Source organism: Hypomesus nipponensis, chromosome 17 (genome assembly GCF_054491055.1).
Source record: "Hypomesus nipponensis isolate SF chromosome 17, ASM5449105v1, whole genome shotgun sequence".
NCBI lineage: Eukaryota > Metazoa > Chordata > Actinopteri > Osmeriformes > Osmeridae > Hypomesus > Hypomesus nipponensis.
The window spans coordinates 11,558,952-11,573,677 of record NC_140377.1 but is presented as its reverse complement, the minus strand read 5'-3'; the positions used below and the strand labels follow the sequence as shown (position 1 = coordinate 11,573,677).

At 43.2% G+C, this 14,726-nt stretch overlaps 1 protein-coding gene across 7 annotated transcripts in view; it reads left to right on the top strand.

Moving 5' to 3' along the window:
• Positions 1-14,726, top strand: part of cep112 (centrosomal protein 112) — a 175,978-nt gene that overhangs the window by 113,741 nt on the left and 47,511 nt on the right. For all 7 annotated transcript variants that reach the window (XM_084677255.1, XM_084677253.1, XM_084677256.1 and 4 more), the window contains 3 exons: positions 3,914-4,049; positions 7,010-7,117; positions 13,442-13,624. In XM_084677255.1, coding sequence (XP_084533381.1) covers positions 3,914-4,049; positions 7,010-7,117; positions 13,442-13,624 — 427 coding nt within the window. The remainder of the gene's footprint in view (positions 1-3,913; positions 4,050-7,009; positions 7,118-13,441; positions 13,625-14,726) is intronic.

The following is a 14,726-nucleotide window of genomic DNA, read 5'->3' as shown; positions in this document are numbered from 1 at the left end:
ATATCAACTTTGTGGGTAATGAAAGAAAACAAGTAAAGATGTCATGAAGAATGCCAAGACACCCCACCCTCCCTGCACATTGTTGTGTTTTCTTCTGGATTTGGGAATCTGGAATCTCTTCCCACTCCAGCCCCTCCACATCCCTCTATCACTTGCCTCCCAGTTTATGTAAAGCAGGTGGGTTTTCAGGTGTGCTGTAGAAGCCGTGGGGTGGTGGAGGAACTAGGAGTGCTGACCAGGGATGGAAGAACAGGACGTAGTAGTGGTGGTGGTACAGTATGGATCTAGGAGAACGCAGAGGCCTTCAGGAGTCAATAGGAGAGGTCCCTTGGAGGCCATATGCAAATATCTGTTTTGAAAGGGGTTGGTCACCAACTCAATACTATAGACCTGACCAGGTCTGAATTGCAAGGGGTTAGTCCACAACTAATTAATTGGTACTGGATTTGGATTCCAACCAACAAAAAGTATGTCCCCTCTCACATTTACAGAGCACAGATGGGATCAAGACCAAGACCTGGCACAGAGGAAGTCAAGTGATCACTTGACTTGGGGGGAAAAAAACGTTTGCACATATACAACATGATAACCATATCATTTAGTCATTCACATCACTAAGTTCAATCCTGAGAACATACAAATAAGGTTCCACGTTCTTCTCCTATAGTTAACACCCCTATCCCCCTAATATCTGACCACTAGAACAGCTATAGCTGTTTTTAAATTGGACATATTTGCATGTGCATTTTTCTCAGAGCTTGCTTTTACCTCCTCCCCCCTCTCTATCTCTCTTTTTTCTCTCTCTCTCTGGGGAGGGGGATGAAAAAGCAGTTTCATGCTGTTGAGTATTTCAGTTTTGCATTTGCTCTCTTTTTATGTGTTCTCCCTTTTTCCGGGGCCTCTTTGATGTGATGGATTCGTTATAATTTTTTGGGGATGAGCTCACAGACGTGCACGTGCACACACAAACAGACACTGGCCAGGTTTCCCAGATTCGTTAAGAAGCTCTACAGCACTCTTAGAACGTTCCTAAGAAGATCTTAGCGTTAAGAGCTTCTTAACGAATCAGGGTAACCCGGCCACTGTATTTTCTTCTGGAACAGTCTGGAAACCATCCATATGAATGAACATCCCATTTCTGGGTCAGCTTGTGTGTGTTTGAGCGTAAGTATGTGTTTTAGCGTATTTGCCTTGTAGCTGCATTCCAATCAGATGCAGCACATTCTGTTTCTATGTTGAATGGCTTATCAAAACACAAGATAACTTACACAGCTATGGAATGGTCTGTTTATGTGCTTGTGCACGTGTTTGTGTCCGTGCGTACTTGTGTGTGTTTGCTCGGCACAAAGCGTCGTGGTTTCTGAGGTCTGAAAATACTTGATCCCCGGACCTCCTGTCTAGCATGTGGTGAGGCTGGAAGCTCCCTCCCCCTCTTCTAAAGACACTCGCTCCCTTCCTCTCCTCCTCTTTGAGAGATGAGAGAATTTCCTCTTTGGCTAAGGGCACATCTCTAATTTGAGTCTCAGCTCCTTCCACTTCTCTGACCAAAAGCCATTTAAAGACACTGGGCCATTTAAAGACGCCTAAGAGCTGCTGCCCCCCCCCCCCCCCTTCTTATTTTTTCTTATTTTCTACTCCTCCCTCTCCACCAGGCTTCCCTCAATCTTTTTCTTGTCTACCCTCTCATCTCACCCCCTAAGTCTGTGATTGATGGTGACAGACTGTCTGCAGATTTTTATCTGTTCACACACACACGTTTGAAAAGTCAAGTTTCTTCTGGTTCATTCTTGTGCTTCTAGTACGACAATATCACTCAACATGGACCTCTCTACAGTCTACACACTAAGACCCAATCATTCCTTTTAGTAATGTAAGTCAAGTGTGAGGTACTGTAAGGGTCATCTCACATCTCTAAAACACACGGGCCGTTCAGTGAAACTGGTTTGCCATGCACTGAACTTTTCTCTTTGGTTGTTTTTGGAAGCCATTGATCCGGCTTCTTCTAAAGCCTCTTTCTCCCCTTTCTGTAATGTCTCTCTCTTCAACTTTTCTGTCTTATTTTTGTGCAGGTTTGCTCCACATCTTTGTGAGTCTGGCTTAGGCCTGAGGCCAGTAATTTTTTAAGGCTGATTAATAATTTAAAGTACACAACATTTTGGGGAGGAGAAAAAAAAGTCTCCATCTTTTGATGTCCAACATGAGACCAAAATTACAAACAAGCGTTACAAAGAGAAACGAATGTCTTCACATTCTTTTTCTGCCTGTGCTTTTTTCTCTGTTTCCTGCTTTTCATGTGGTTTTCATCTGCTGGTTGGTGGAGCATGAAATGAGGAAGCATAGAGAAAAAAGGATGGTCTATTTTTCCTCTTTCCGTTGTTTTCTGTATATTTTTCTTCTAAATACATCTTTACAGCTTCTTAACAAAGAAAAACACCTTTAGATTTCAGGGAGAGGCTTGATTGTGTGTCTGCCATGCTTTTATGGCTGTGTCACCGTACCACATCCTGATTTCTAAACTATAAAACTCTTTTTGGTCATACACACACGCATGCAAACACCTTATGCCTCATGGAGTGTGTGTTCTTCCTGGAGCATTAGCAATAAACCAGTCTAGATGGGGATGTGCCCTGTAGATTTTAATACATTTTAATACATGTGTGCTTGTTTTTATTTACATTTACATTTGTTAAGACAATTATCTTTACTACTTATAGATGACACAAACACTTCACACACACACACTCATGCATGCTATCCACCCACACAAACACACATACATTTGCCCATGTCTTGACCTCTTTGCCCTCCAAGCTTTCAAAGTTTGAATTAATATGTTTATTTGCATTATTTATTCCATTATAATTGGCTTATTGTTGTTTGCCCTCTGGGTATAATGAATCCTCCCTTGTTTTTGTCTATTGGGAGTAATTACACACACAAGGATGCACACACACACACACAGTACACATGATCATCCAGAGTATTAGAGGAAGTGGGAAAATAATTGTCAGTCAGGAGTTACAGTTTATGTGGTGCATTGTCACATGAATCTAACTAGAAAGGCAGGAATCTATGTGTGTAAGTTTGCTTGTTTGTCTGTAGTTCAATATATCTTGAGAACCGGACACAGGCATATTGCTTAGGACCCAACCACAAGACTTCCTCTCTCCCTTTCTAAAACTCAGGTTCTCTCTCTCTCTCCCCCTCTATCTATCTCACTCTCACTCAACTCGCAAGTGCACCCTGCTCCTGCTAACAGCAGCCCTGTCTGCCAGCTGCCTTGTCAGCTCTGTAGTGTGATCCTGAACTAAAGACCTGCTCTGCCGTGACAGCCCCGCACACCGGTACCTCCCAACTTAGTTGTCAAGCCTTCAGCTATCCCCCCTGCTCCCAAAATCTGCTGGATCCAGTCACACTTCTCTGGAGGGAACACCCATAGGCTAGGATTAAAATATGAAGGAGACACGTCCATCGATTACCCATGAGCCGTTGCATATTTTGCGGAAGTAGATTTCTCATGGATACTGATGTGGGGCCAGTATTTGTCTAACTGAATGCATTGTGGTAGAAGGCAAGATTAGCAAAATGTGGCCTTTAAGTGGATTTTTGTCTGCATATTTGGTTAATTCATTATGTAGAATATTTCTGGCAAAAAAAAAAAAATTGTGTAAAAACTTGGTTTTATATAAGCATGTTTTGTTTGTACAGTGCATGCAATGTGGTAGCTGGCTTGATAGATATATTTTTATGCCTGACTGCAGTGTAAGACAATACACCTAGGTACAATTTTGACACTATACAGTATAGTTTATTTGTTATGCCAGTGTGGTCATTGGTTCTTTGGTTTTAAGTCTTACCTGTCTGTATGTTGATTATTATGTTCAGGAGTGTTAATGTGTGTATGTTTTTTCAGGGAGAAGGAGGAGCAGCTGGAGAGAGTGAGGGACAGTCAGAGACAGCAGGCCCAGCAGGCTGAGAGTGCTCTGGAGCAGTTGAAGAAACAAGTCGAGCTCAGCTCAGAGAAGGCCTACGCAGACATAAAACTGCAGGTTAGTTACAAACACAAAGTACGGTACGCACAAAAAGTACGATCCCATCCCCATTCCTTATCAAGTAGTGAATCGGCAGATTTGGTCTTGATTCGAGTACTCTTAAATATTTCACAAGTAGTTTGTGTCAACTTTCAAGCATACCTTCTGTGTGTTCAGTGTACATTTTTGTCATACGTTAGTTTTAGCCTACATCCACAGACTAAATAGAATGAATATGCAAATCTCGGGCATTGCATTGTGCACAGGATGAATTTTTCTTTGTTTGACCTAAACTGTGAATAAATCTTTCAGGCTGTTTTCGAAAGATGAGATCTGCACCAACAAGTTAAAACATAACTTCAACCATAATCGGGCCAGGTACAATGCAATGTAGTCAGTACAAAAATACTGGGTGTAAAAACCGACATCTAGGATAAGTCAAGAAAGCAGGATCCTGGAATTTGATCGAGTGTGGATATAGTCTTATTTTAATTTTCTTCACTGTGGTTAAATAATCGGCGCTCAACACTTCTAATAATTAACACAAACAATCACACCTTTCTTAAAGCGTGAAACGGTACTTGGAAACCGAATATTTGGGCTAGAGCTTTCTCAGTTTATCAACATTTAGATACGGGTATCATCTTCAACTATTTTGATTGTATGATGCATCATTTGAAAGCTTGCAATCTGCACTTTCTGTAAGAAAAACGATAAAATGAGTTGGCGACAACTGCCCCTTTTCACCAGAGCGTATTACATATAGCGTATAGCACGCTATATACAATGGTAGCATGTGCACAGTGGTAGCACAAACACAATGCTAGCAGACACACAACGTTAGCAGACACACAATTCTACAGTTGCTCATGCACAACGCTATCACATACACAATGCCAGCCATGTGCACGTAGGATCAGACATACAAATGCACAATCATAACATATTCTATGCTCACTTGCGTATCCTTTCATAGACACATGGTGCACATATATCTTTCTCCCCATCTTTCAGCAACCACAGAGACAGGATGACAAACAGCACTCAAACCAAGACAATACAGATGACTGCAGGCTGCATGTGTTGCGCACATACACACACAGATGCTGAGGACACACAGCCTGGCCACAGATGCACAGAGGCGCCACGTTGGCGACACTCTTGATTCCTCTGTCTCGTTCTTTCCTTCTTTCTTTCTTTCTCTCTTTCTTTCTTTCTTTTTCTCTCTCGCTCTCTCTCTCTCTCTCTCTCTCTCTCTCTCTCTCTCTCTCTCTCTCTCTCGCTGTCTCTCTCGCTGTCTCTCTCTCTCTCGCTGTCTCTCGCTCTGACTTTTCGATAATGTCCCTGACTCCATATCAGTATGAAATGTTGCCTTATCAATTATCTCTCACACACAAACTGTTTTTGCTGTTGTGCATTTCAACCAGTCCAAATAAAAAGTGAAATAACTAGAAGCTCTTGTTCTGTGATCAGTAAGCAGCTGAACTTTAGATTAGTTCTGTTCTAAATTATTCAACCCACAGTTCAGCATTAGTGGGCGTGATAGATCCAGAAGGGGAGGGGGGATGGGGGTACAGAACAGCCACACCGTGCGGTAATTGGTTGCTTTGCTGGTCCTTGTTTGACATTTGGCAGAGTGTGGGCAGATTATTTGAGATTTCAAATCAATAGAGACTTGGCTATAAACTCAGTCTGTGTAGTTGCACTGGTGATTTCAGTCAGGCTTTTGTGAAATACTTTTGGGCATAGACATTGTTCTGAGTGGGTGCTTGTATGTGGGCTTTATTGATGGCACATCAAGGTTTGTACATTTCAGAAGTGGTTGGATGTGATACAGTAATTAGCTCATACCAGTATGTGTCGATCCAGTAATTATTGGCATGCTGTGGGCTGGAATATGGATAGGGTTAGGTGTCTGCAAGTGTGTGGACATAGGGTTGTATGTGAATTATATGTGGTTGATCCAGCTCTCCAGTGACTTTCTTTTCCTCTTCCCCCTTCAGTTCTACCTTGTGTCTCTCCATCTCCTCCACCTCCCTCTCCTCCTCTCCATCTGCCCAGCAAGCCCCTGGATGCCCAGTCTTCAATCTTCCTTTTTCCTCAGCCCACATCAAAGATGTGGGTGAGAGGCACCAGATTCACCTCCATCCTCGTCCCTTCTCTCTCTTTCTCACAAACCTCCATATTTCTGTTGATCTCGCGATCTCCCTTTAATGTTGTTTCAGACATCAGAAGGATCTCCATATTTATTTGTTTCTTCTTTTTTTTCTCTGTCACCATCTCTAACTTTCTTCATCACTAGCTCTCCATCACTCTATTACTTTCCCTCTGTTTCTCTCCCTCTCTCTCTTTCTCTCTGTATGTATCATAAATGGATTAGACCCACGTGCTAGGAGCAGATGTGCGCTGTTGGACCGCATTTAAAGGAGTGTGTCTGCCCTATTTTGGGTGAGACTCCCAAATCTAAACACACCATGTGGAATCGAATCTCAAGTCACACAGTTAGTTCAAAGGATGCTTTTGAGCGTATTAAGGGGATTAATCAAAACATGTTTCACATTTCCAAGCCATTACCAGGAGAGAACAGCATAGCCTGAGTACATGACCATTTTCGGTAAATTACATTTGCAACTGTTATTGTTGCTGTTGTTGCTAGTTATTACAACCTGCTGCGCTTGACTTATAGTTCACTTAGTAAGAGTATTTAGTATACCTGTTGTCTCTTCCTATGAGAATTAAACCATACATAAGATGATCAACTCTCAAGATTCAGATGCAATAGTATGATGTGGTACAGAAGTGCTATTGTTCAAGACTAACCCTGTGTGCAATGTGTGTTTATTCCTATAATCTTTGACTTATTCTTTCAGTGTGAATGTTTATCACAGGCCATAAATCTTAAGTCTTAATAAATCTTAAGTCTTAACATTCATAGCTGCTCTTGGTTCTCTAAGTGCCATATTCATCTATGTTTATAGATGGAGAAGGTGGAGGAGGACCTGAGTCGCTCCAAATCTCTAAGGGAAGAGCAAGCCAAAGAGTTTTCCCATCAACTGGAGGAAATTAAACAGAGATGTGAACGTCAGGTTAGTGTGTGTGTGTCTTGACACTCAAATCATCCTATTTTTGCTACACTACTAAATTATTTGAATGTTTCAGCAATTTTTTGATTCCAATTGAAAATGTTATTTTTCTATATCTGTATCGGCATACTACCCGGTCTACCTCATACCAAAAAACATGGTTTCAATTCAGCAGATTGGGTCTTAACATAATCAAAAAATATCCAATTGAAAACCTTGTGTAACTTATCTCCTCTCCATATCAGCACTCTGATTAGGAATTTAGAAACACTGCAACTTACCTTGCTAATAGAAAATCAGGTTTTATACACATCTAAATGTAATCAACTCATTGGAATGCCCATTATCTGATGAAAGTCATCTGATTGTGAGAATTCTGGGCAAGACTGAAGAAATAAAATGTTCTCAGCTGGTTTAAAAATGCGACTCAGGGACTATGAAGAATATCTTACGGAGGTTATCATTCCATGCACCAATTACAAATTAAAATGGACTATGACAGATACATTTTTGACATGGCCAGTGTCTTCTAAAGTATCTTTGTACATCTTTGTGAATTGAAGCACTTTCACAAAGATACACAATTGATATACAATTGACTTTCACAAAGAAATCAATCACTGTTGATTTGCTTTCAATTAACCAGAAATAGATAACTGTCCAATCCACCATATGGTCCAATCAGGTGATCAGAATAGTTGGCTTGGGTTTATGCTGTCACGGCTGAAACTGTGAAAACAGATCAGACTGTAGCCCATAATAACTGTAAAATCTGGATTGTCGTTCTGTGTCAAAAACAAGATTGATTTTAAGACCTCTATTAAAAACTGTAACTGCTTCCCAAACATGTGACTAACAACCTTCAAACCCTCATTCCCTAGACGTTGATGGACTTACAGTGCATGCCAATTGCTGTAGGTAGTTCTAGATAGGAGAACTAGATATGAGCTCAAAGTGTATGCTGGTAAGAAGCATAATGAAATAGAATGGTCGTCGATTTTGTTCTGGGAGCGATATTCAGTGATATACCAAGCTGCGTCCTGAAAATTGCAGCTCTTCATGGGTAAAATTGGTTTCTGAATAGAATATCACCATATGTCTATATCTTTTAATCCCTGAAAATGACTTTAAATATATGAAGAACTATTGGACATTGGCAGGTTTTGTGGTGTTTTCTTGCAGGTTAGTTGAGTGACAAGAATCAACTCTACTGTAACATTGCTAAATGTGTTTCTGGATGTATTCAAACATGGTTCTCATTCCGATGCAGGGCTTTAGTTTGTGACTTAATCAATGTTGTCTGCTCAGTGTCTCGTCTAAAGATTTGAACTTGGAAAATAGCACAGCTGGGAAAAATATTCTAAGGATGCTGGTAAACTCCCACAATAGAATGACAACAATGAAAACCCAATTGACAGTTGAAACAGGCTGTGAAGGTTTAACGTCAAGCACTTAGCAGTCTTTGTCTCAGTGATAAAACGTGAAGAAAAATATTTATCTATCCTGTTGTAACACATCATGGTGCGTGTCAGTGACGTGGGTTTTAGAGATAAAGAGACTACTGGTGTCTGAATGTGTGTGTGTGTGTGTGTGGGGGGGGGGGCAGTCGACGGGTGTGTGTCAGAGAGAAAGCAGAATTCCACAGGGGTTGGCTTCAGAAATACTTTTAAAGAGGGTCTGTGTGTGGACTCGCTGTTTCCCCCAAACTCTCCAGACCGCTAGGACAGAGGTTCTCAACCGGTGGTACCTCTGGGGGTACGTGAAGGCAGTCCAGGGGGTACGTGAGATTTTTTAAAGATATGTCAAAAATTAGCATCCATTCAAAAATCCTTAAAAAATAGTTATTATACGGCTCTTCAGAATGTTCAAAAAAGTTCTGTTGATTTGTATGGGCCATATGTGGGTTAAATGTCTGCGTTCGCAGGTCTGTAATTTTTGCCAGTGACCCCTTAACCAATGATATGTGCTTTGAGCTTAAGTTGTCGTACGTATCTAGCAGTTTTCAGAAATAAATCGGTGATTGGACAGCAAAGATATTAAGGCGGTAACCATGGGAATTTTAATTCCCATATTTGAATGGTCTGGGAGAAATGAAGTCATGGTTGAAGCATAGCAGCAATGCTGCTGAAAACACAACTGATAGCTAAAGCCAAGAAACCGTTCACTATAGCCGAAGACCTGCTCCTTCCCACCGCCGTTGTACTGGCTGAGACCATGCTGGACACAACTGCAGCGGAGAAATTAAAGTCTGTGCCTTTATCAAATGACTCTGTGTACCGCAGAATAGATAAAATGGGAACAGACATTGTCAAGCAAGTTGTGGGAAAACTTAACGACTCTTTTTCTCTTCAGCTGGAAGAATCCACAGATGTCAGTGGGAATGCTCAACTTGTTGCTTTTGTAAGATACATCAATATTGACGACATTTATGCGCATGTTCTATTCTGCAAAGCATTGGAGGGGAAAACAACAGTAGAGGACATTTTTGATGTTGTCAACACCTTCTTCTGTGAAAATGGCATGAGCTGGAAATCCTGCCGCAGCATCTGCACAGACGCAGCAGCATCAATGACAGGTAGCATGCAAGGACTCATAGCGCGTGTTAAAAAACAGAACCCCGACATTAAGTGGACTCACTGTGTCATACACAGGGAAGCATTGGCGTCAAAGAGAATGAGCCCTGTGTTACATGACGTTTTGAACAACTGCATCAAAATGATCAACTTCATAAAGTCAACGCCACGTAACGCATGCCTGTTTCGACGCCTCTGTGAAAACATGGGGGCTGAACACACACAACTGCTGTTGCACACTGAAGTCCACTTGCTCTCTCTCTCGAGGGAAAATACTCAACCGGCTGTTGGAATTACGATCTGAAGTACACACATTTCTGATTGAGCACAGATCTCCCCATGCCACCTTGTTCCAGGACACAGACTGGCATGCAAAGGTGTGCTACCTGGCAGATATATTCTGAAACTATAAACTGAATGAACTGAATATGTCTCTGCAGGGAAAAGACACCAGCATTTTAAAACTGTATGACAAGGTGGGTGGCTTTCTTAAGAAAACAGAGCTGTGGAGAAGAGCCTCTGAACAGGGGGATTTCACCTGCTTTCCTCAGGTGGATGATTTCTTCTCTAGTGGGAATGTGGACAGAGCTTCAGTTGCTCATCGTGGGACATTTGACTAACTTGATTGAAAATTTCCATTCCTACTTTCCTGACATGGAGGAGAAATCTATACAGCTGGATTGGGTGAGAAACCCATTTCACTTGTCAGAAACAAACGGAAGCAATCTACCTGTCACTAATCAGGAAACACTCCTGGAAGTGTCATCTGACCATGGCCTCCAGATGAAGTTTGCCACATCCACACTCACACAGTTTTGGGTGTATGTGAAGCAGGAGCACCCTGACCTGGGACAGAAAGCTTTGGAGCAGCTACTACCCTTTGCCTCCACATATTTATGTGAGGCCTCCTTCTCTGCAATGACTGTGATAAAAACAAAGCTGAGAAACAGAAAAGCTTGATCACAGCAGTTGCCTCCCTGCCACCAAGATTGACAAAGCTTCTCAGTGAAGCACAAGCACAAGTTTCTCACAAAAACTCAGTTCAATGCAACAATGTTCAGTGTTGACAGTTTAATAAGTCAGAGCATCATAGTGTAACGAGTTAAAAATTAACTTTGTTAATTTTTAATTCCAATTTTTATTTGTTAATTTATTGTATTCACCGTAATTTTTCTAATTTCTTTCACGTGTAAGAGAGCTTAACTGCACTCGGTCTCTTCTGTGCCTGCTAAACTTCCTTAAAGAGCAAATAAATCTTAAAACCCACCCATTGTTCCTGTTCATGCCCTGAATACATCCATAACAATGGCATAGAACGGTGTATGACATATTATTTTCAACCACAAATGCTCTGCGCTGGTTAGTGGGTACTTGGTTGAAAAAATATTTCACAGGGGGTACATCACTGAAAAAAGGTTGAGAACCACTGCGCTAGGACATCACGCCGGCGCCTCAAAGAACCTCTCCTTGACATTGAACTGATGTAGGACAGTTGTAAGACTGCCGTTGACCAGGTCATGACCCCGCACTCTTGATGAAGCCTTAATCCAGCTCACTCCTTAGATGTAAGAAAACAGCATCACAAATAGTTTTAACACATGCACACAGACACACGCACTGACACACAAACATGTGCACATACACACACAAGTCCTGTGTATTTGTGTCCCATTTTGAGGAATAGAAGTTCCCTCCCTCCTCCCTTCCTCCTCACCCTCTCACCATCATCCCCTGCTGTGACCAGATAGGGGTAATCTTCCCTCTTTTCTCCTACCCCTTCCCTTTCTCTTTCCCCTTTATTCAGCATCGATGCATCCCCTCTTCACTGTAAAACACACCGACACACACAGAGTGACAGGAGCCATGCTGTGCAAGTGTAAGTGTATAACCCTAAACCCTCCTCCACCACTCCTGTGGCCGGGCCTTTTAAGACAGCCAGTACCCGTCCTCCTTCTGTTGTCCGATGTTTGTGATTGTGAAACATACTTATTCTGATTTGATTATGTTGCCAGTGGGCTTACTGTAGTGAATTACTGTAGATCACACATGTTGCTGCACATCTTAGCATGCTCTCTTGATGAAAAGAGTTTCTGTTTGTAGCTAAAATGAAGAGAGAATTTTAATGTACTATATATTTGTTCATTCTTCACTGAAGGAGAACAGTCTTGTTTAGCTAACAGTAGTGTCTAATGTGACTGGCTCTCTGTCTTTTGGCGAGGGAATCCGGCTTCCTGCTATTAATCACCTGCTCTGAATAGCATAGATGTCGGCTACAGCTAGGACTGGAGCTGGGACAAGATGTATGACTGGGACTAGATGTTGGAGGGCTGGATCTGGAGTTATAGCTGGGGAAGGCTGAAGTTGAGGCTGGGATTGGAGCTAGTACTGGAGCTAGAACTAGGGCTGGGGCTTGATGCTGTAGGGCTGGAGCTATGACTAGGGAAGGCTGGAGTTGAGGCTGGGATCGGAGCTGGGGCTTTATAGTGGCTCACTCTGTCTGTCTCTGGAAGCCCAGGTAGGGTGCCATCCAGCACAATGTGGGCAGGGATTAGCTTCAAAGCCATAAGGGAAATCGGGGCCCCGGCTGGCCATTCAAGGCCCCGCCAGGGAGACTCGGCAGGACAGGGATGGGGTCACTGGTCTGCTCTGCATGGGGGAGTGGGAACGAAGCCTGGGAAAAACAGGTCGCTTTACGCTTGTGCTACACCACCAAGGCTCACCTCACAGCAGGTGACTCGTCTCAGATCCCAGAGTGAGGCTAGCTAGGCTTTAGACCCTTACAGCCAGTGTATGTATGCATGTCCCAAATGCAAAAATAGCTTGGCTTCAGTTGACAGAGACTGATTATTCTTTTAAAGATGTATTTTTCTCCTTTTTCTCCTCTCTTTCCCCTTCTTTGTTTTGATTGTAATTCCACCAAGCAGTGCCATTTATTGGATAGCATTCCTGTCATTTAGCTTGTCACAAAAAAATGCAAATGTTTTCATTATCAATAGAGAGCTAGAGGTAATAATAATCGCTGGAAAACAGATCGACCTCCCGTTGAGTTAAATCCCAACAGTGTCAGATTGCACTGGTAAGATTTTCAGGATTATTTAAAAATGTTGCAAATAATCCTCAGATTTGAATATTTTTCATCAGTTTGACTACAATGATACGACAGGTAGTCTTTCTAAAATCTTAGAAGATTTTACCTCAACTTTTCTCCAAACTTTCAGATCTTTTCCCTTCTGTATTTTTTTTCGGTGTTGTTGTATAAGGATCACAGGCTTCGCCCTAAGCCGATTTTCCCATGCTGTCAGACGCATAGCATGGGGCGAGGGTTTGCCTCCATAAACCAGATGGCTAACCCCCTTTTGGCCCACGTAGATGGTCCAAGCTAGCTGCTCTTTCAAATGCCGGCCGCAGAGGGGTGAGAGGAACTGATATGTAGAAAAGAAGGAAGCAATGTAAAGAGATGTGGGCTGAGCTAGAAGATTAGCACAAAGGGTGGGGGTGAAAACAGCGTGAGGTAAAAAAGGATCACGTGGCGCCGTGTCGTCCTGTCACAGTGCGACGCAACAGCCCAAACTTTTGTTAAAAAGAAACAATTCTGCTGCCCCGCCCGTCTGTCCCGTTGAGGCGTGCGGGCGCTGTGGTGGACAGGATGTGAGGGGGTGGAAGGATGGATGGACAAGTTGTCATGACAACGGCTGGTTCTGGGCGTGCGTTGGCTGATGATGGGGGGTCTCTCCTGTACCGCTTGTCCAATCAGATGTGCGAGCAGCGCGTGCAGCAGGAGCAGGAGAGGACCCGGCTGCAACAGCAGCACAGCGCTGAGAAGGACAGCCTGGTCCAGGAGCGCCAGCGGGAAGTGGGAAGCCTGGAGAGTCGAGCAAGGGCCACCCTGCTCCAGCACCAGCAGCACACCCAGGAGTGGAGGCAACGCGATGCCCAGGTAGGGGGTCTCCTCTGATCCGCACACACTAATCGCACGCACACCGCTCACACCGAGATCCCACGGACACCATTTTGTTTTCTTCCTGTGTCGTAAACATATCGCTGAGTTTTTCTCCGGGTTTATGTAAATAAAGAAAAAAGAGAATAAAAACACTGTTGGGAAATACTTTTTTACCTGACGGGAGGTGGAGATTGTGCTGTGTGTGTTTTGCGTAGGCAGGTGTTAGTTAAGGGTGCAGGTTAGGGTTTTCGATTTTTTTTTTTTTTTCATTTTTTTTTTTGTGAAACTGTTTTGAAAAGCGGAAGAATGATAGTAAAAAGTTAAAACGCGTATTGAACTAAATAAATATCACCAGGCGTTTACTTGTAATGTAATTGTGGGTTTTTCCCTTTTTGCGACGGGGTTTCGCCACAGAAGTAAAAAAATACTTAAAACACAGAAACTGCAGGTAGCCAGATGAAGGAGAAGAAATATTTTTTTCTGTTCCCGTCCCTTGGCCCAAGCTTCGTTTGTGTCTACTGTGTCGGCCGCGGCAGCGCTGAGCGCCCCGTAGCCCCACGAAAGAGCGGCTTTGCCTGGCATTCTTCCCTCCCTGCAGGTAGCCTCTCCCCTCCCGTGAAGTGCAAGTCATCCTCTCATTACAGCTCTATCTACCGCAAAGAGGATATGACATATGGATGACACTGATGGGAGTCCCCAGCCATAACATAATTCAAGCCTCCCATGAGTTGTCCAACGGCTGGTTGGTCTGCAGCCCCAGCCTCACACCCCTCTTCCTATCTCCCCTCCAGCCTGGGCTTGCATGGAGCTCTGTGGGAAGCCATTTGCCAGAGTAACCCCCAACTGTGGATGTTTTTGACTTCTCAAGCTCCCTGATGAAATGGAGGTTGTCAGCATGGAGAGGCTTGTTCACTGGCTCCTTGCTGGAGACGGGGGTCCAGCAGGGCAGAAGCTGCAATTCTTGGGACATTTTTGGGAGAGGAACCGCGTGGGACTCCTGGCCTAGGTGGACACAGAGGGTGCTGGGGGTGCAACTGTGCAAGGATACACTATTTACGTGGACATTTACGGACAATCTTCTGTTGTGTCCTTATGTATT